The sequence below is a fragment of the Tachypleus tridentatus genome, chromosome 8 (genome assembly GCF_004210375.1).
Source record: "Tachypleus tridentatus isolate NWPU-2018 chromosome 8, ASM421037v1, whole genome shotgun sequence".
NCBI lineage: Eukaryota > Metazoa > Arthropoda > Merostomata > Xiphosura > Limulidae > Tachypleus > Tachypleus tridentatus.
The window spans coordinates 136,762,398-136,784,479 of record NC_134832.1 but is presented as its reverse complement, the minus strand read 5'-3'; the positions used below and the strand labels follow the sequence as shown (position 1 = coordinate 136,784,479).

At 33.1% G+C, this 22,082-nt stretch overlaps 1 protein-coding gene across 1 annotated transcript in view; it reads right to left on the bottom strand.

Annotated features, from left to right (window-relative positions):
* LOC143224022 (uncharacterized) overlaps nt 1–20,096 on the bottom strand; it is a 46,133-nt gene extending 26,037 nt beyond the window's left edge. The window contains exons 1-4 of the mRNA XM_076452486.1: nt 19,621–20,096; nt 5,648–5,717; nt 4,848–5,123; nt 4,240–4,533 (exon numbers count right to left, since the gene is read on the bottom strand). Coding sequence (XP_076308601.1) covers nt 4,240–4,533; nt 4,848–5,123; nt 5,648–5,708 — 631 coding nt within the window. The 5' untranslated portion in view covers nt 5,709–5,717; nt 19,621–20,096. The remainder of the gene's footprint in view (nt 1–4,239; nt 4,534–4,847; nt 5,124–5,647; nt 5,718–19,620) is intronic.
* Nucleotides 20,097–22,082: the final 1,986 nt, after the last annotated feature.

Genomic DNA, 22,082 nt, shown 5'->3' with positions numbered 1-22,082 from the left:
AACCTTATAAAAGATAATGATGCTTACCTTACGGAAAAATATACTTAACTTTGTTGTGCAAGCTTCTTAAAGATGGAATACACATCTAAGTAATATTGAGTCAGAATACAAAACGTAGTAACCAACAAAGATGTGTCTGACTGTTTGACACTACGCAGAAAAATTGCTTATGCTCTCAGTAGGAAAATGGCGGGTTTTCATAACGAAAAAAAAAAAAGAGATCAGTTCTAACTGGTATGGTTATAGTATTCTGAGTCTTAATAATAAAGAACAAACTCTATTTATGGCTTTCACTATAATTGCTCCTACTAGTTTCGAAAATTTGTTTTTGGAATTTCGCTCAAAGCTGCACGAGGAATATCTGCGCTAGCCGTCCCTAATTTAGCAGTGTAAGACTAGAAGGAAGGCAGGTAGTCATCACCACCCACCGCTAACTTCTTCGGCTACTCTTCTACTAACAAATAGTGGGATTGACCGTCACATTATATCGCCCCCAGGCTGAAAGGACGAGCATGTTTTGATGCCACGGGGATTCGAACTCGCCACCCTCAGATTACGAGTCAAACGCCTTAACTCCACCTGACCATGCCAGGCCTGAGTGCGAAGGAAAGCATTGTCTATGTTTTTTGTTGTTGTTGTTTTTCAATTTCTATCTGAAGGCTTTATAAGAAAGTCTAGAAACTGTTTGGTATTTCAGACGATATGATCCAGAACAAGGCAAGAGATATGATATTTTTATGGAATTGTTGCTTAGTTCTGTCTGTGCCCATTTATCGCATGAAAACGTCCTGTCCCAAGAATAAACGTGATTCATATGTACCCTGGGTGTTGAAGGTTCAAGTACGATTAAATACATAAAAAAATGAAAAAAATTATTTTGAATGTATAGGGGAAATGAGACTTGATAACATTTACTTGATAACTTGATAACACTTTACCCCCAACCTAAAATGAAGGGAAGAATGTATACTCTCCATCCCCCCCCAGGATCTACGCCTTTGTTTTTAAGACACAGCCCTTAGTAAGGGAGAGTAGATAAAACGTAGGTTTTAACGATCGCTAAATCCGAGCTTGACATCAAAATTTGTGTTTCTGGTCCTTTTCTGGGCCCAAGAGGGGACTATTTTAAATTATGTTCGTACTTTTTTCTCAAAAACTAGTCTCAGCACAGATGCTAAGATATTACTAACGAGAATCCTGGTGTGTGTGTTTTTTTTCAGGTCACCCATTCTTGGAGTATCTTATATAAGTGATTCTAAATAATGGAGGATCGTTTCTGTGAATTATGAATGGCCATTGGATCCCACAGAAGAGTGTAAACATTTTATTCCACTTTAAATAAAGGCATGATAAAGTAAATAATATCTGTTATATTCGTGATCTTAAAAAACAATATATAACATCAATACTTTTATAAAAGTTCTCCTCAAATAGCTAAGTTTTCGTGTTATCGATAGACATTGGTCATCTTGTTTGGTAGTAAAACTGTATCTCATTCAAATAGTTCCCAGAATGTAGAGTTAAAAATAAACTCTAATTTAGGTTGATTCTTAAAACATCGTTAGTGTAGAAAAGCTTACTTTATAGTAGCAGTTTTTTTTTATCTAATTGTCTTTAGTTCACAGTGAAATTTTACTTTAATAGAAAGGTTATTTACGTTTATTTTTAATGTTTGATACGAACAATACACCGCCTCTATGTGTTGTGAAACTTTTATCTTATCATAACGGAGTTTGCGATGTATACATCCAAAACTCAGATCTCGAACAAACATAAATATGACAAACATTATTAAATGTCAAGTATGAGTAAGTTGCTGTTACTGTCAGACAATTCCAGAAGAGGCTGGGGACCCAATAGCCTTCCACAGGAACTGTCAGTTATACCTGCCCAGAGAGCGGATATTTCTGCTAGTAAGACTGAAAAAAGATTAAAACATTGTTTGATCTCAAGGGGCACGCGCACAAAAGCAAAAAATAAGGTATATACTCGCATATTTTCATTATCTGAGATCCTACGAGATTCTTAAGCCTTGCAAAAGTGTCCTTTTATGTCTTAAGGTTTCGTTTGTTTTCTAGACTAAAATAGTAAAGGGTTTAAATATTCCTACATAAATAAATTTGACTTAATTATATTTGCTTTCAGTTTGCATTATTAAGTGAATTTTTTTCAAAATATAAGTTGTGTTAGTGTACCGTTTCATTCTACATTATTCTACTGTGACATATACAAATTATATAGTTCTAACTCATATCAGACATTGTTTGTCGCGCTGTTGTAAGCTTATTGTTTTCAATAAAGTAAATAAACATTGTACCTGTCCTTTTTATTTCACTGTTAGCTTTTTTATCAATATTTAGTGTTATTTCCCTAGTCCTTCTACAAGAACCATCGCATTTTCAATAACATATATCTTAAAAACACTGCACAACCAGGAGTCCAGGACGTCAACATTCCTTTAACAAAAGTCTGTAAACTCTGTAAGACTATATTTTTTAATTTCATGATAAAGCTTTAAAGATAAATGAACTCATAACTTTCTTTGTCAACACAACTCACTTCCAACACGAAGGAAACGTACTACAATAACAAATAGGCTTAGCTATGGGTCCATCCACATGATCAGTACTCAATAACTTCTATGTGGACAATTGAGACGATTACGACCTCAAACCAGCTACTCTTAAGACACAGCAGAATTTTATTGATAAGGAGAGACAAAGTTTCGACCTTCTAGGTCATCTTCAGGTTATGACTTAACCTGAAGATGACCTAGGAAGGTCGAAACATTGTTCTCTCCTTATCAATAAAATTATTAATACCCATACCAGCCGTTCTGAGATACATTTTTATTTCAAGTGGGTTTCTCGCCATCAAGAAGGACAGCAGAATTTGGATCGGATATGTTTCCAACACATTCAGAATATGGTCACAAACTACAATCAGGACCCAAGAATTCAGGAACTACCTGAATAGACACCATCCAGCAACAAAATTCATAATAGAAATAGAAGAAGATAACAAATGTCCATTCCTAAATGTCATGGTTACCAAGATGTATAGCTTATATATTACATGGTTACCAAGATGTATAGCTTATATGTTACATGGTTACCAAGAAGTATAGCTTATACGTTACAGAGTCTGTTAGGAGATGTTGACAAATGCCTTGAATACAGACACCTTAAGGGGGTTAATACAGGCTTGACAGACTGCCTCGTTCAAACTGTTACGTTTGGCACATAACACAAAAAGTAATATTTTCCTGTGTTACAAGTCTTCCAAACACCGTTCATTGGTGATATAAACAGCTTGAAATCTGAAGAGCGTTCAGAGGTCACGATACTAAACAAAATCAACTTGAAAATACCAAAGTACCAGAAGACCTAATGTAAAGTTAAAGATATATATACATAATATCTTATATAAAAATCGATTCCATTACATTAGAGAAATAAAATTATAACAAGTGTCCAAATTCAGCAAAATAATAAATTGCAATTCCGATCTACCTGGAACTTTCTATCGTTTTAAAGAACGTAATCACATAATTAAGTGATTTAATATTGAAATAATGAAACATGGAAATAAACTTGTATACTTCCAACTAACTAATACAGCATTTAACTACACTTGTAAATATAAAAGAACATCTAGTCAATCAAATTCCACCTCTTGCCACTACGTACAATATTTATCAGAAGGTGTCTGGAGTGCCATCCGATGCTAATAATTAGGGACTATAAAACAGTAAAAGCAGAAACCAATTAGTGATTAAACTTAGGTAAGTAATCAGTTTACAGACGTCACAACCTTTCCATAACTACTAGTTGATACTGTAACTTTCTTGTGTAGTAACTACCACAATAAACAACTGTAAACATTATAACAAGATGTAATAGTGTTACAAATCCAATCATACTTACATTTAACAGTTTAAATCTATTCTCAGTCTTACTAGCATGGCCACGTGGGTTAAGGCGTTCCATTCGTAATCTGAGGGTCGCAGGTTCGAATCCCCGTCACACCAAACATGCTCGTCATTTCAACCATGGGGGTGTTATAATGTGACGGTCAATCCCACTATTCGTTGGTAAAAGAGTAGCCCAAGAGTTGGCGATGGGTAGTGATGACTAGCTGCCTTCCCTCTAGTCTTACACCGCTAAATTAGGGACGGATAGCGTAGATAGTTCTCGTATAACTTTGCGCGAAATTAAACAACAACAAAAACAAACTTACTTGAACTGATACATAAGTTCTCGATATAATCCCGGCTACTTCCGGGTACTTGTCTGAAAGCTTGCGGCTGGGATCGTCGATCTTCCCTGCTCATTCGACATAAACGCTGAATTTCATCGTAGTCAGCCGACCGGCAAGTAAAAGACACTTCCGTTAGACATAGTTTTTCACATTCCTCTTTATTCTGAACATTACCAACTTCACGATCCACATAACCGTCCAGGAACGCTTCTTTAACTCTCTCAAAAGTCCAAAGTTTATTTCCACAAAGTCTGTCATAGGTTGCCCTGTCCACTTAAAGAACGAAGCAGTGACTTCTGTTTAACATCAAGAAGTTGTAATCACCAGTGTAATGAGTTACATAAACAGTACTTAACTACAGCTGCTTTCACAGAAGTGTTTAGTAGTTGAGTTAAAACAATATTTAGTTCTTTGTGTTTTTACTTATTCTTGCCCAGTTTTTATCTGGAAATGTTAACTAGAAACGCACATAAAACAACATAAAACGATATTTTATTACTATAAATGGCCCTACATATAAAATGACAGAATTAATATTCTTCCGGATTTATTAATTTTTTATATGCTTTACCTAAATATTTACTAACCTCCACGGATGCATATCTTTTCAAAGAAGTTAGTCCTTGGTTGGTCCACAAGTAGGTCCCTCCGTCCGATAGAATTTACGTTGTAGGAAAAACACCGAAACTGAGGATAATCCAAAGCAAATGAATAACACTGGCTTTCTTGTTTGCACAGGTTTATACAGTCTCTAGTTAGAGACTGGCCTTGGCGTTCCAGTATTGTGTTTGATCGGATGTTACTGGAAAACGCAAGGTTCGTGCTCTTTTCGTACGACTCAATACCTCCGAAACAGTTTTGGCCTGTTGGAATCAGAATGTATTCATGAAGAGTTGTGTACTTAAGCTGATATTTTACTGCAAATAACAATATGACAAAGATACAAAATGACGTAAGTTTAAATTAATATTGATACAAGAGAAGTTTCATAAAGCGAGCCATCCAAAAAACATTTTCTACGTGTGTCTATACATAAACTTGGGTTGTTCACAAAGAAAGTGGATGGTTTGCCCTTTTGCGGATATGGATCAATTGAGGCTGACAGACATTCTTGCTAATTACATATTTAACAATACCCGTCCGCTGTTAACGGAACCGTATAATACGAATTTCCCTGATAGGTGGTATGCAACAAACATAGAACATGAATAATATAAATTTTGAACAATAAACTCTAATCAAGTACTTACTTCATTTGTCTTCCGATTTTTTTTATGTACACTTCAAAACATATATGTATGTATAAGATAGTGAAGACGCGGAAAAGTCAAAACACATATAAGTAAATAATAATAATGAACCAAAATAAAATATAGAAATAACTTACCTTCAACCAATAAACAGAGACGAAATATAACAAACAACAGGATGAGGTAAAGCCAGTCCATTGTTATGTCCTGGTGGAGAAAAGACCAGTTATTGATTATTTACTATTACATCATTTAGCTACTGCTAATAGGTTATTATTACATCATTTAGCTACTGCTAATAGGTTATTATTACATCATTTAGCTACTGCTAACTAGTTACTATTACATCATTTAGCTACTGCTAATAGGTTATTATTACATCATTTAGCTACTGCTAACTAGTTACTATTACATCGTTTAGCTACTGCTAACTAGTTACTATTACATCATTTAGCTACTGCTAACCAGTTACTATTACATCATTTAGCTACTGCTAAATAGTTACCATCACATCATTTACTTACTGCTAACTAGTTATTATTACATCATTTAGCTACTGCTAACTAGTTACTATTATATCATTCAGCTACTGCTAACTAGTTACTATTACATCGTTTAGCTACTGCTAACTAGTTACTATTACATCGTTTAGCTACAGCTAACTAGTTATTATTACATCATTTAGCTACTGCTAACTAGTTACTATTATATCATTCAGCTACTGCTAATGGGTTACTATTACATCGTTTATTTACTGCTAACTAGTTACTATTACATTTTTAGCTACTGCTAACTAGTTACTGTTACATCATTCAGCTACTGCTAACTAGTTACCATCACGTCGTTTAGTTACTGCTAACTAGTTACTATTACATTTTTTAGCTACTGCTAACTACTTACTATTATATTATTTAGTTACTGCTAATTAGTTACTATTACATCATTTAGCTACTGCTAAATAGTTACCATCACATCATTTATTTACTGCTAACTAGTTACCATCACGTAGTTTAGTTACTGCTAACTAGTTACTATTATATTATTTAGTTACTGCTAACTAGTTACTATTATATTATTTAGTTACTGCTAACTAGTTACTATTATATTATTTAGTTACTGCTAACTAGTTACCATCACGTAGTTTAGTTACTGCTAACTAGTTACTATTATATTATTTAGTTACTGCTAACTAGTTACTATTACATTATTTAGCTACTGCTTTACTAGAAGGAAGAATAACATTATTACTTCCACAAATTTTACATTAACAACATGCTATCTTCCTTTACAAACGACAGTAATACAGTTGTTATTATTTCCATGTTATATTTTATGTTTTTGGCAATGAGAAGAAAAGAAACTGTTCAACTTATCTCAGTAGAAAAATGAAAACTGTTATGTTATTAGCAACGTATTATCGTCCTATCTTCACTTAAAATCATAAATACATTATCACCACCTTAATATTGTAGGAAACGATTACTGTTTTCGTCACTGTAGTTTTATCATTCCGCTAGAGTACACCTTATTAGCATACTAGTTCGGAACCACACGTCCTTTCAGTTTATTGTAAGGTGTTCAAGTTTTTTTAATAAGTTTAAAGGAAATGCGTGTTTTTTACCAAATACTTTATTTTGTTTATTCTGCATAAATTGTAACAGGAAAGATGTCGTTCTTCTTGTTCTCTTTGACTATTGATTCTCTGGTTACAAAATACTAAAACGTTTATCACCATGTAGACATTAGCAGCATGCTAACTGACTGTTTGTGACTTGCATGTGTAGAAACAGTGAACATTAGAGATACCAAACGAAACCACCTGAAAGAAATCAAGCACCTACTAGATAGTTCGTACTGGTATATGGTTGTAGAAATAACATTTATTGCCTTACCTAAACTAAACCGACTGAATTATAACTTTGAAACTCATTAAAAGTGAAACATGGAAACAAAACTGCATTATCATTCCATTTCTTCCGAGTGAAAGGTGCAAATATATTTCCTAAACCTCGAATATAAAACGTGTCTTTCAGTCCAAACTGACTTTCTATTTTAATAGTAACTTTTGTCTACGCTTTCTTATTAATATAGCAATTATTCGTGTCAGGATTATTAAGTGACACAAGGCTATCCTACTAGTGCCCTTGATTTTGAACTGACAAACTGGAGGAAAGACAGCTACTTAACAGCACCCACTGCCATCTATTGGATTACTCAGGTTTGACTACATAGTGGGATTTGTCCGTCACACTTATAACACACTCATGGCTCCAAAGTGCAGATGGTGCTTTAGTGAATTCATTGTCCGGGCACACTAACCATTAGGCCAAATCTGACCTGACTCGGAGATAAACCTTTTCGAGCACAAAATATCTCATTCATTCGCCGACTTTAAGCCTACTGTATTGTTTTATTTAATATCAGGACACTTTAATATACTCAAGTTTAAGTCGCAAATATATTGTTATAAAAATATGAATCCTTGGATCTATTTTAAATGCACAATGCTTGCAACACAGTATTTTTTTACATTTATCTTATGGCAAGCGTCTAGATTTGTGCCCGTTCTTATTTGAAGCAACTTTAATATTTTTGTTTGTTTTTAGGATAACATTTAATGGATAAAAAATGCATGTTACTACTATGTAGCCCAGCGGTTAGCAGCTTCCTCACGAATTGAAGTAAAATCTTACTTCGTTCATGGGTGTGTTAAGGTATTCGGTCATCATCCTTAGAGTAAGGAGTGGGTTTTGTTGACTAGATATCTCCTCTGTACTCCATCATTTCAAAATTAGGAACATCTATATGCAGACAGCCACCGTGTATCTCTTCTCGAACATTCTGAAAGAGTTACTTTCTCTGTAGAACGTGTAAATACCGATGACGAAACAAAGCTAAAAATGTTGGTCTTGTTAGATTCGGAACAGGATTATCACAGTAGCACTTAACAACTTATTTACTTCAACGTTTCGGAATTTAAACACTCCTTGACATTTTGTAGTTTGCTGATGTGAAATGTGCAGATTCCGAAAAGTTAAAATAAATGAGTTATTTTTTTGTTTCCATGGTGCTTCTCCCTAATAAACCTATTGGTTCTTTTTAACTATTTACATTATAGGTTCTTCTGGGAGTGAAAGATGATATACTTTTGGTTAGCTTAGCTATATAAAGATGTACTTCAAGTATCAAGTACTTTAATAACAATTCAACAACTTTTTATATATTTTTTATTAAAATAAAGAGGATGAACATTAATTACTGTTACATTTAAATGTTTTAACCAATGTAGATCGTTTACTGACCAGTTGTATACGCCTTCTGACAGAGGCCTCAAATCAAACAAAAACTATGAACAAAATCAACGTACATACTAAACAGTTTTAGAAACAGTATCAAATTTTTTGTGTGAGAATGGAAAACGTGTGGTTTGTTTCATACAAGTAACAATAATGACTACAGCTATAAAATAGCCTACCTTATTAAGGCAAACAGTAACCAATAAGTGTGTAAAGGTTTCTGATTTAAAGATAGGTTCGTTATAAGAATAACATTACAATTTCGTGATACCCTATCTATAAAATAACATATTTACTAATGTTCGTGTGTGAAAGCATAGCAATGGTTTGTTTGTTTGTTTTAAATTTCGCGCAAAACTACACGAGAGCTATCTGTGCTAGTCGTCCCTAATTTAGCAGTGTAAAACTAGAGGGAAGACAACTAGTCATCACCACCCCCCCAGCTACTCTTTTACCAGCGACAGTTGGGATTGACCGTCACATTATAACGCCCTTACGGCTGAAAGGGTGGGCATGTTTGGTATGACGGGGATTCGAACCCGCGATTTTTGGATTAAGAGTCGAGTGTCTGGACCACCTGGCCATGCCGGGCTTCCATAGCAATGGGGTTGACTAATTAAAGAACTATTTTATTTAAACAAAATTGGTGTATGTAAGGAAAACATCGGAATTTATCACCAGAAAAGCTCTTAATAAATAAATTTCAAAATATTATATTTCATATATTGAAATTAATGATTAGATAAATTGTTTTTTTAATTATCTATAAGGAATGTACTAAAACTCTTGCTACAAATAACTACTTTAATAAATTAAATCCCATAAATATATCAATATTACATTAATAAAATTTATCACTTAAAATGCTATTTAAAATATTCAAAATTGTGTTTTTCAAAGCGTCATTTGTGGAGTAATTCAACAGTTAACTGGCATAAAGGTTGAAATATTTTTAACATCTGATTTCTGCAGACAGATCTTCAATACTATATCAATTACATATATTACCAATGTTTTATGTATGTATGTATGTTTACTAAAATATTTAACACTTTAGACAATTTAACGTTTAGACAATGCTTTCCTATTTTAAGGAGTGTCGCTCGCGTATGAATTTGGAAACCTAAACCAGTAATCAACACATTATGTTTCTGTTTCGGCAACACGTGCAGTTTTATATAGGTAAGTAAACAACTAGGGTTCATTGCACGCACTGTAGTTTTGTATGCAATTGCAAACGGAAGTTAACAGCTATACACTGTGCACTAACATACTACAGGGAAAGCAGTTTCAGGACGCGGTGAACGTTTCCAGGAAAATAAATCTCTCGAAAAATGCGACTTTTTTCTGTTTGGTGGCTCGGTAACTAGAATGCCGTTGAAGAGAGAAACAAGTTTATCAAAGCTTAGGATTAGGGTTGGTTTGTGTTTGTATATACTTAATGAATATACCGCAACTAGAATTACATTTTAACTCACGAATCTCCACTTTTACAGCAAGTTTAGTGTTAAATTAAAGATTTATTAGCTTTGTTACGTTACTATCAGAAATGTTTCATTAGAGTTCCATATATTGTTTTTCTAAAAGATTGTGGACTTATAGAATGTAGCGAATCCAAACTTCCGAGGAGAGTGAAAATTACAGATTGGGTTTCTGAGTTTGAACACTCAAAACATCTTGACTCAAGATTTAAATAAAGACGTATAATTGTAGGAGAAACTAACGTGTGTTACACGTGGTAACACATCATGGTTTAATAAGTATAGAATTATTGTCGACTTCAACTGATACAAACAAATCAACATTTTTCTTTAAACACAGCTAATATTGATGTTGAACTCTATCATTCACTGTAAGGATTTAGTTAGATAGTAAATAATACGTCAATACGTTATAAAAATCCAGACAAAGCTCTGGAAAGTTTTACTAGTGTTTAAAGATATCTCCTGATACTCAGTACGACAATGTATAACAAAATCCATTGTTGTACCTTCGATAGGGGATAACAGTATATTTATATCTATTACATGCATTGCTGTTGTATATTAGGCAGTGAAAAATAACATTTATAGTAACATTTATTAGGACTACCGTTCTACACTAGACAGCGGATACCAGTATCCTTTAAGTACCCCACTGCTGCTATACACCAGACAGTAGAAATCAATATCTTTGTAGCCATCTGTTAGAAGTACTCTGCACACTAGATAGTGGAAAACAATATATTGAAAGGACTAATGCTATACTGTGGAAAGTGGATACTAATATATCTTTATAACTATTCCTTATTATTGTCCCTATGCACTAGACAACAGATAATAATACCTTTATAGCTATATTCATTAGGACTACTGGGCAGTGTACAAAGAGCAATAACCACTATACACTGTGAGAGTAGATAACACTAATAACCTCTATACACTGTGGCATTAGATAACACTAATAACCACCATACACTGTGACAGTAGGTAACACATATAACTACTATACACTGTGACATTAGATAACACTAATAACCCCAATACACTGTGACAGTAGGTAACACTAATAACCACCATACACTGTGACAGTAGGTAACACATATAACTACTATACACTGTGAAATTAGATAACACTAATAACCACAATACACTGTGAGAGCAGATAACACTAATAACCTCTATACACTGTGGCATTAGATAACACTAATAACCACCATACACTGTGACAGTAGGTAACACATATAACTACTATACACTGTGACATTAGATAACACTAATAACTACCATACACTGTGACAGTAGGTAACACATATAACTACTATACACTGTGACATTACATAACACTAATAACCACAATACACTGTGAGAGTAGATAACACTAATAACCACCATACACTGTGACATAAATAACACTAATAACAACTATACACTCTGAGAGTAGATAACACTAATAACCACCATACACTGTGACAGTAGGTAACACATATAACTACTATACACTCTGAGAGTAGATAACACTAATAACCACTATACACTGTGGCATTAGATAACATTAATAACCACCATACACTGTGACATAAATAACACTAATAACCACTATACACTGTAACATAAATAACACTAATAACCACTATACACTGTAACATAAATAACACTAATAACAACTATCATTGTGACAGCAGGTAACATAAATATTCACTATACACTGGAATTGTAAATAACACTAATAATCACTATACACTGTGACAATAGATAACACTAATAATCACTATTCACTGTGGCATTAGATAACACTAATAAACACTACACACTGACAGTATATAACACTAATAAACACTATACACTAACAGCAGATAACACTGATAACCACTATATACTGTGACAGTTTATATCAATAACATTTACTATACACGGGGATAGTAGTTAACAATAGTAATTACTATACACTAGAATAGTAAATAAAAATAATAATCATTACATACTGTACACTAACGAAGGGTGATGTTTGGACTCTTAACCATAAACGTTTAAAACTTGCCCAAAAAATGTATATGGAAGAAAGAGCCATATTTATGGAGCTGTATATTTACCTGTTATCTGAACTCCTTTAAAACACAAAGAAATACACTTATTTAGTGTTGTTTTTATTCGCTCAGCAACCGTTAGAGCATAACGGAAGACGTTTACAACTTTGTTTAAATCTTACAATTGTCAATACTCTTTTTTTGACGCACAAATCCAGTCTGTGCATGTAAAGAGTAATGCTGACGTAAGTAACAACGTTTTTATCATACAACCCAGTCAACTTTCATTAATTGTTAGTTAATTATTGTTTATAAACAATGATCAAATATTATTTTAAAAGAAACAAGTTCATTTTATTTTATCGTTTGTTTGTTAAGAACTAAGCACAAAGTTTCATAATGGGCTATCATTGTTCTGTCTACCACGGGTATTGAAACCCTGTCTTTAGCGGTATCAGTCCGCAGATATACAGCTGTGCCACTGGAGTACTTGTTTTCTAGACAAACATGCATGGACTCTTGGAGAGTAGTTACGATAAAAATTATTTTCGGTATCAACTTATATCTTGGGATCGGTTTCCTAAAACACAACTATTGTTTTTAAAACTCCTGCTCACTGCTAATACAGCGGTAAGTATACGGATTTACAACGCTAAAATCAGGGTTTCTCTTCCCCTCGGTGGGCTCAGCAGATAGCCCGATGTGGCTTTGCTACAAGAAAAACATAAACACACTTCAAACTCCTAAATATCACACCATTAGGCTTAACAATTTTCCACATGCTATTACGCTCCAATGTACGACTAAATTATGGTTTATATAAATATATGAATAAATTGACGTAAGCCTATAATTAACTTTAAAAAATAAAGCGAAAATAAAATATATATATCGTATTATATGGTGTAATTGCTTTAAATTTATAGGAATTGTATAATAAAAAAGTTATGTTATTATCTTATTAACTATAATGTAACATTTAAAAATTAGTGTATTTATAGTGAATAAACTCACTTCTTAAAAAATCCTAGTTGTTCACCTGAAATATACACTGGGATAGTAGGTAACAACAACAGCCACAATTCAACTGAGCAAGAGTTAACAACTATAACCACTATATACTGTGAAAGTTGTTAATAATTAACTACCATTGTATACTGTAAGAGTAGGTAGTAATAACAACAGCTATATCCTGGGATAGAAAATATACACTAGAAGAGTAGGTAGTAATAACAACAGCTATATCCTGGGATAGAAAATATACCCTAGAAGAGTAGGTAGTAATAACAACAGTTATATCCTGGGATAGAAAATATACACTAGAAGAGTAAGTAATAATAACAACAGCTATATCCTGGGATAGAAAATATACACTAGAAGAGTAGGTAGTAATAACAACAGTTATATCCTGGGATAGAAAATATACACTGTAAGAGTAGGTAGTAATAACAACAGCTATATCCTGGGATAGAAAATATACACTAGAAGAGTAGGTAGTAATAACAACAACTATATCCTGGGATAGAAAATATACACTAGACGAGTAGGTAGTAATAACAACAGCTATATCCTGGGATAGAAAATATACACTAGAAGAGTAGGTAGTAATAACAACAGTTATATCCTGGGATAGAAAATATACACTAGAAGAGTAGGTAATAATAACAACAGCTATATCCTGGGATAGAAAATATACACTAGAAGAGTAGGTAGTAATAACAACAGCTATATCCTGGGATAGAAAATATACACTAGAAGAGTAGGTAGTAATAACAACAGCTATATCCTGGGATAGAAAATATACCCTAGAAGAGTAGGTAGTAATAACAACAGTTATATCCTGGGATAGAAAATATACACTAGAAGAGTAAGTAATAATAACAACAGCTATATCCTGGGATAGAAAATATACACTAGAAGAGTAGGTAGTAATAACAACAGTTATATCCTGGGATAGAAAATATACACTGTAAGAGTAGGTAGTAATAACAACAGCTATATCCTGGGATAGAAAATATACACTAGAAGAGTAGGTAGTAATAACAACAACTATATCCTGGGATAGAAAATATACACTAGACGAGTAGGTAGTAATAACAACAGCTATATCCTGGGATAGAAAATATACACTAGAAGAGTAGGTAGTAATAACAACAGTTATATCCTGGGATAGAAAATATACACTAGAAGAGTAGGTAATAATAACAACAGCTTTATCCTGGGATAGAAAATATACACTAGAAGAGTAGGTAGTAATAACAACAGCTATATCCTGGGATAGAAAATATACACTAGAAGAGTAGGTAGTAATAACAACAGCTATATCCTGGGATAGAAAATATACCCTAGAAGAGTAGGTAGTAATAACAACAGTTATATCCTGGGATAGAAAATATACACTAGAAGAGTAAGTAATAATAACAACAGCTATATCCTGGGATAGAAAATATACACTAGAAGAGTAGGTAGTAATAACAACAGTTATATCCTGGGATAGAAAATATACACTGTAAGAGTAGGTAGTAATAACAACAGCTATATCCTGGGATAGAAAATATACACTAGAAGAGTAGGTAGTAATAACAACAACTATATCCTGGGATAGAAAATATACACTAGACGAGTAGGTAGTAATAACAACAGCTATATCCTGGGATAGAAAATATACACTAGAAGAGTAGGTAGTAATAACAACAGTTATATCCTGGGATAGAAAATATACACTAGAAGAGTAGGTAATAATAACAACAGCTATATCCTGGGATAGAAAATATACACTAGAAGAGTAGGTAGTAATAACAACAGCTATATCCTGGGATAGAAAATATACACTAGAAGAGTAGGTAGTAATAACAACAGCTATATCCTGGGATAGAAAATATACCCTAGAAGAGTAGGTAGTAATAACAACAGCTATATCCTTGGATAGAAAATATACACTAGAAGAGTAGGTAGTAATAACAACAGCTATATCCTGGGATAGAAAATATACACTAGAAGAGTAGGTAGTAATAACAACAGCTATATCCTGGGATAGAAAATATACACTAGAAGAGTAGGTAGTAATAACAACAGCTATATTCTGGGATAGAAAATATACACTAGAAGAGTAGGTAGTAATAACAACAGTTATATCCTGGGATAAAAAATATACACTAGAAGAGTAGGTAGTAATAACAACAGCTATATCCTGGGATAGAAAATATACACTAGAAGAGTAGGTAGTAATAACAACAGCTATATCCTGGGATAGAAAATATACACTAGAAGAGTAGGTAGTAATAATAACAGCTATATCCTTGATAGAAAATATACACTAGAAGAGTAGGTAGTAATAACAACAGCTATATCCTGGGATAGAAAATATACACTAGAAGAGTAGGTAGTAATAACAACAGTTATATCCTGGGATAGAAAATATACACTAGAAGAGTAGGTAGTAATAACAACAGCTATATCCTGGGATAGAATATATACACTAGAAGAGTAGGTAGTAATAACAACAGCTATATCCTGGGATAGAAAATATACACTAGAAGAGTAGGTAGTAATAACAACAGCTATATCCTGGGATAGAAAATATACACTAGAAGAGTAGGTAGTAATAACAACAGTTATATCCTGGGATAAAAAATATACACTAGAAGAGTAGGTAGTAATAACAACAGCTATATCCTGGGATAGAAAATATACACTAGAAGAGTAGGTAGTAATAACAACAGCTATATCCTGGGATAGAAAATATACACTAGAAGAGTAGGTAGTAATAATAACAGCTATATCCTTGGATAGAAAATATACACTAGAAGAGTAGGTAGTAATAACAACAGCTATATCCTGGGATAGAAAATATACACTAGAAGAGTAGGTAGTAATAACAACAGTTATATCCTGGGATAGAAAATATACACTAGAAGAGTAGGTAGTAATAACAACAGCTATATCCTGGGATAGAATATATACACTAGACGAGTAGGTAGTAATAACAACAGCTATATCCTGGGATAGAAAATATACACTAGAAGAGTAGGTAGTAATAACAACAGTTATATCCTGGGATAGAAAATATACACTGTAAGAGTAGGTAGTAATAACAACAGCTATATCCTGGGATAGAAAATATACACTAGACGAGTAGGTAGTAATAACAACAGCTATATCCTGGGATAGAAAATATACACTAGAAGAGTAGGTAGTAATAACAACAGCTATATCCTGGGATAGAAAATATACACTAGAAGAGTAGGTAGTAATAACAACAGCTACATCCTGGGATAGAAAATATACACTAGAAGAGTAGGTAGTAATAACAACAGCTATATCCTGGGATAGAAAATATACACTAGAAGAGTAGGTAGTAATAACAACAGCTATATCCTGGGATAGAAAATATACACTAGAAGAGTAGGTAGTAATAACAACAGCTACATCCTGGGATAGAAAATATACACTAGAAGAGTAGGTAGTAATAACAACAGTTATATCCTGGGATAAAAAATATACACTAGAAGAGTAGGTAGTAATAACAACAGCTATATCCTGGGATAGAAAATATACACTAGAAGAGTAGGTAGTAATAACAACAGCTATATCCTGGGATAGAAAATATACACTAGAAGAGTAGGTAGTAATAATAACAGCTATATCCTTGGATAGAAAATATACACTAGAAGAGTAGGTAGTAATAACAACAGCTATATCCTGGGATAGAAAATATACACTAGAAGAGTAGGTAGTAATAACAACAGTTATATCCTGGGATAGAAAATATACACTAGAAGAGTAGGTAGTAATAACAACAGCTATATCCTGGGATAGAATATATACACTAGAAGAGTAGGTAGTAATAACAACAGCTATATCCTGGGATAGAAAATATACACTAGAAGAGTAGGTAGTAATAACAACAACTATATCCTGGGATAGAAAATATACACTAGACGAGTAGGTAGTAATAACAACAGCTATATCCTGGGATAGAAAATATACACTAGAAGAGTAGGTAGTAATAACAACAGCTATATCCTGGGATAGAAAATATACCCTAGAAGAGTAGGTAGTAATAACAACAGCTATATCCTGGGATAGAAAATATACCCTAGAAGAGTAGGTAGTAATAACAACAGCTATATCCTGGGATAGAAAATATACACTAGAAGAGTAGGTAGTAATAACAACAGCTACATCCTGGGATAGAAAATATACACTAGAAGAGTAGGTAGTAATAACAACAGCTATATCCTGGGATAGAAAATATACACTGTAAGAGTAGGTAGTAATAACAACAGCTACATCCTGAGATAGAAAATATACACTGTAAGAGTAGGTAGTAATAACAACAGCTATATCCTTGGATAGAAAATATACACTAGAAGAGTAGGTAATAATAACAACAGCTATATCCTGGGATAGAAAATATACACTGTAAGAGTAGGTAGTAATAACAACAGCTATATCCTGGGATAGAAAATATACACTAGAAGAGTAGGTAGTAATAAAAACAAGAGTCACTGTACATTGATACAGAAGGAAGCTACAACACAGTCACTGTACATTGATACAGAAGGAAGCTAGAACACAGTCACTCTACATTGACACCGTATGTAACAATATCTAGTACTTGAATTAAGGGCCCAGATATTTAATAGAAACAACATGAATTGAACGAATAAATACCTACTAGAAACTATTTGAAATTATAACCAGATACTCTGTAGACACCGCGAGATGAGTGACTTGTTACTCAATAGAAATCACATCAGTTGTCTGATTAGATTCTCAGTAAAAAACACATGAATTAAGAGACTAGAAAGTCAGTAGCAATCGTGTGAGTTGAATGACAAGAGACTCGGTTGAAACTACGAGTTAGGTTATTAGATACTTAGTAGATACAGCATGAATTGAGTCACAAGATACTCAGTAGAAACGGCACGAGTTGAGTAACTAAGAACGTTTCGTTATAATACACGTTCAGAGACCTGGTGGTAGAAAGTCATGAGCTAAGCAACTAGAAACCACTTGACGCCACATAAGTTCTCAGACAAGATAGTTAGGGAAGACCAGGTGATTTAAAAGGCTAAATATCAGTACAAACTTCACCGTTTTAATAACTGAATACCTAAAACAAATTAGTATCTACATATTATCATTTTATTTGGCCAGCATTGCTTGAAGCTATAGAGGCCACTGTTCTATTTATTTAAAACAAACTCGGTTAGTTGCTCTCAAGTTCGTGCTGTTCATAGGGCCACCGATTCTAATGTTATTTTTTAAAACATTTCTTTTCACATGATTAACCTAATTCTTGAGAAATGAAACCGTAGGTTTATGTGCAATGTTTGCTGTAATTACAAATAATAAAAATAATTTAAAAAAATTTAATGTTTTACTTTCCAAATAGCAACTGCTTTTCATAACTATTTTGTTCCTATCCACATAGTTTACGCATTTTTCTTTGTGCAAATTTATCAACTCAACAAAGAATTTGTCAATACCAATAAGCTTCGTTTTTTTTTTCCTTCTACAATTAGATCTACTTTAAGTACAATCAGTCAATGTGTTCATCCGCTTACATAATGTTTCCTTTAAGGATCATCAGACTTCGTTTGAGTTTCTGTTCTAAAGTTAGTCCCACTTTATGTACTATCAGTCATTGTTTTCACCCACTTAGATAATGTTTCCTTTAAGGATCATCAGGCAACGTTTAGAACTTCTGCGACTATAGGTTATCCACAAAGCAAAAGGCGTCAATTATAAGATAAAGAGAAATAAAATAAGATTATCTTAGATACTATTTAGTGAGATGTACTGCAGTACAGATAAAGATCGTCATGCGTTATCTTATTTTGGTTGCAACATACTCGTACATGTTTTGGTAAATAAAGTTGACAAATTAATAAAAAATATCATATTAATTTACGTGAAAGCAGGTCAGGATAAATCATTAAGGTTACGAACTTAAGGTAACGTTGAACGTCAAATGACGCAATTCTTATTTACTTGTATGTCCATATACATAGAAGTAAAACCGATAAATCCTACTACAATCATGTACAGCATTTTATAACAACAATACCAATTACTCACGTAGCAATAACCGTTTAACTTTAATAAAAACAAACAAAACTAGAAGTTCACGTGCATGTTTGTAAAGTTCTCGTTTTATAAAACCATACCTATGTCGTACAAGTTAAGTAACGTAGCAAATAATGAATTCTTGTTGTGACCAGGAACAATTTAAAAGTGTACAGCTTAATTAAAATCTACACAGTGATATTAGTTGTAAACTGACATAATTAGAATCACTCACACATTCGATTTAGCATCAGCTGACTACTGGAATTTCCTTTCAATGGATAGCAACCTTACTTTTAGCGTCTTTGAGTCGGATCCTCAAGGCACAGGAACAATAAATTGATTTTCAACGATATGTGGGTAAAATGTAACTAGTAGCACACAGCTTGTGAAGTTTGATAAAATTAATTGTTATATTGTAATAAACCAAATCACTTTTGATCGTCAGTTAAAGAGAATAAACCCCACAAAAACAAATCGACGTTTGTTACTCTCGAAGAAAGTTTCACAAAGTAACTAGACTTTTTTTGCATCACACCTACGAAGCACATGCATCCGTCAGAGCATATTACTCTTACCTGTTAGAGTCAAATTATAACATGTAGTGTACCTGTTTTCTCTTGTTAGTTCATTGGACGTCTATAGAGAAGTGTGGACTTGTGGATAAAACAAAACTTGCTGATAAAATGTTTCGTGTTTCCATACCTTCCCTCTCTTTCTCCTCAACTGGGGACAGGAATTTCTTTTGTGGAAACAGGATGATGACGTATTCCATACTTTTATCGTTCATTTGGTGGTTGATTTTAACAATTCCTGTCAACCTGTCTGTTTTAAAAATGTACCATGTTTGTTTGATTCAGCTCGGTATGTAGCCCAGAGCTACTTCCGTTGTCCGAGGTAACAATACCCCTTTTGTCCACATAGTTAGGTCACTGTAATAATTGGAACGTTCAGTATCTGTGGAAGACTAGAATTTTCAGCTTTTCACGTTACACTTACTAAGCTCATACGTATATGCATTGAGGAAACAAAGACACATTACATCCCTCCCTTAAACGAAGGGTTGAATTTGTCCACAAAACGTGGTAGGTAATACAGTTTATCTCTGTAATAAGTATACAAAACGTGGTAGGTAATACAGTTTATCTCTGTAATAAGTATACAAAACGTGGTAGGTAATACAGTTTATCTCTGTAATAAGTATCTTTGTGTCTTATCTCTGTAATAAGTATCTTTGTGTCTTATCTCTGTAATAAGTATCTTTGTGTCTTATCTCTGTAATAAGTATCTTTGTGTCTTATATCTGTAATAAGTGTCTTTGTGTCTTATCTCTGTAATAAGTATCTTTGTGTTTTATCTCTGTAATAAGTATCTTTGTGTCTTATCTCTGTAATGAGTATCTTTGTGTCTTATCTCTGTAATAAGTGTATTTGTGTTTTATCTCTGTAATAAGTATCTTTGTGTCTTATTTCTGTAATAAGTGTCTTTGTGTCTTATCTCTGTAATAAGTATCTTTGTGTCTTATCTCTGTAATAAGTGTCTTTGTGTCTTATCTCTGTAATAAGTATCTTTGTGTCTTGTCTCTGTAATAAGTATCTTTGTGTCTTGTCTCTGTAATAAGTATATTTGTGTCTTCTTTTGTATCACTTTGATTACTTAACATCTGTAATTTCGATTAGTTCTTTTTCACAAATTCACAAAACACGAACGACACGTCCATTTACGTGAGAGTTAACTGTTAACATGAACTTATATAACAATACTAGATGTAGTTTTGGATTTTTTGTAGGGACAAATGACAGCAGGAAATACCAGTGGACAACAACTCTGAAGAATAAAAAATACATTGAGGTAATTTTAAATTCGTTCTTTTCATTCGGTGTGAATAGGGAGGTGTTTGTAATTCATCTGTTTAAAATGTCATATTATTTAAATAAAGCTTGATATTTTCACTTTGAAATAGTTCAGTGATTATTTTGATGCTTTTATCGGATTTCTGCGCTACAAGTTTGGTATACTCGTAGGTGGTTCATCGTACTGATTTGAATTGGATATGTGATTTAATTATGATATAATTTAATGGCGGTTTTGAGACATTTAATTAACGGAACGGACGTGCGCCATGTTTTTTTATGTCCGTAAATAATTTTTAATTGGACTCTTTATTTTAACATATTGGAGATGGACCAATGTCGATCTTATTTTTCCGCTCAAAATTTAAATACAAAAATGTTAAGGAAGAGATATGTTCAAATTACAATAACAGCTATATCACATTTATCAGTAAGACTGAAAATAATAGGACTTAACTTTTACAACTTAAACTTTTGTAAACGTAGCTCCTCCCTCTAGTTTTGTTCTTTAGGGTCAATATCGTGAAAAATTTAATATTGTCAAAAATGATTCAAATATGAGACAATCTTTGGTAGACCACGAAACGTCTATTTCATTTGTCATTGACTTAAATATAAAAAACAAAAACAAAAGAAGAGACTATCATGGAAATATTGAATAATCGCGTAGCAAGACATATTTTAAAATCTACAGAGAACATATCTCTGTCTTTTTTTTGTAGCAGAAAAGTAGAATAAGTAGGTATATACTATAGTTATTTTGTGAAGGGTTAATGAGACAGTGGAGGTGTTCAGGGGGAACAGTTATCATAAGAAAGGAGGTGCTTTGATAAGAGTAACAAAT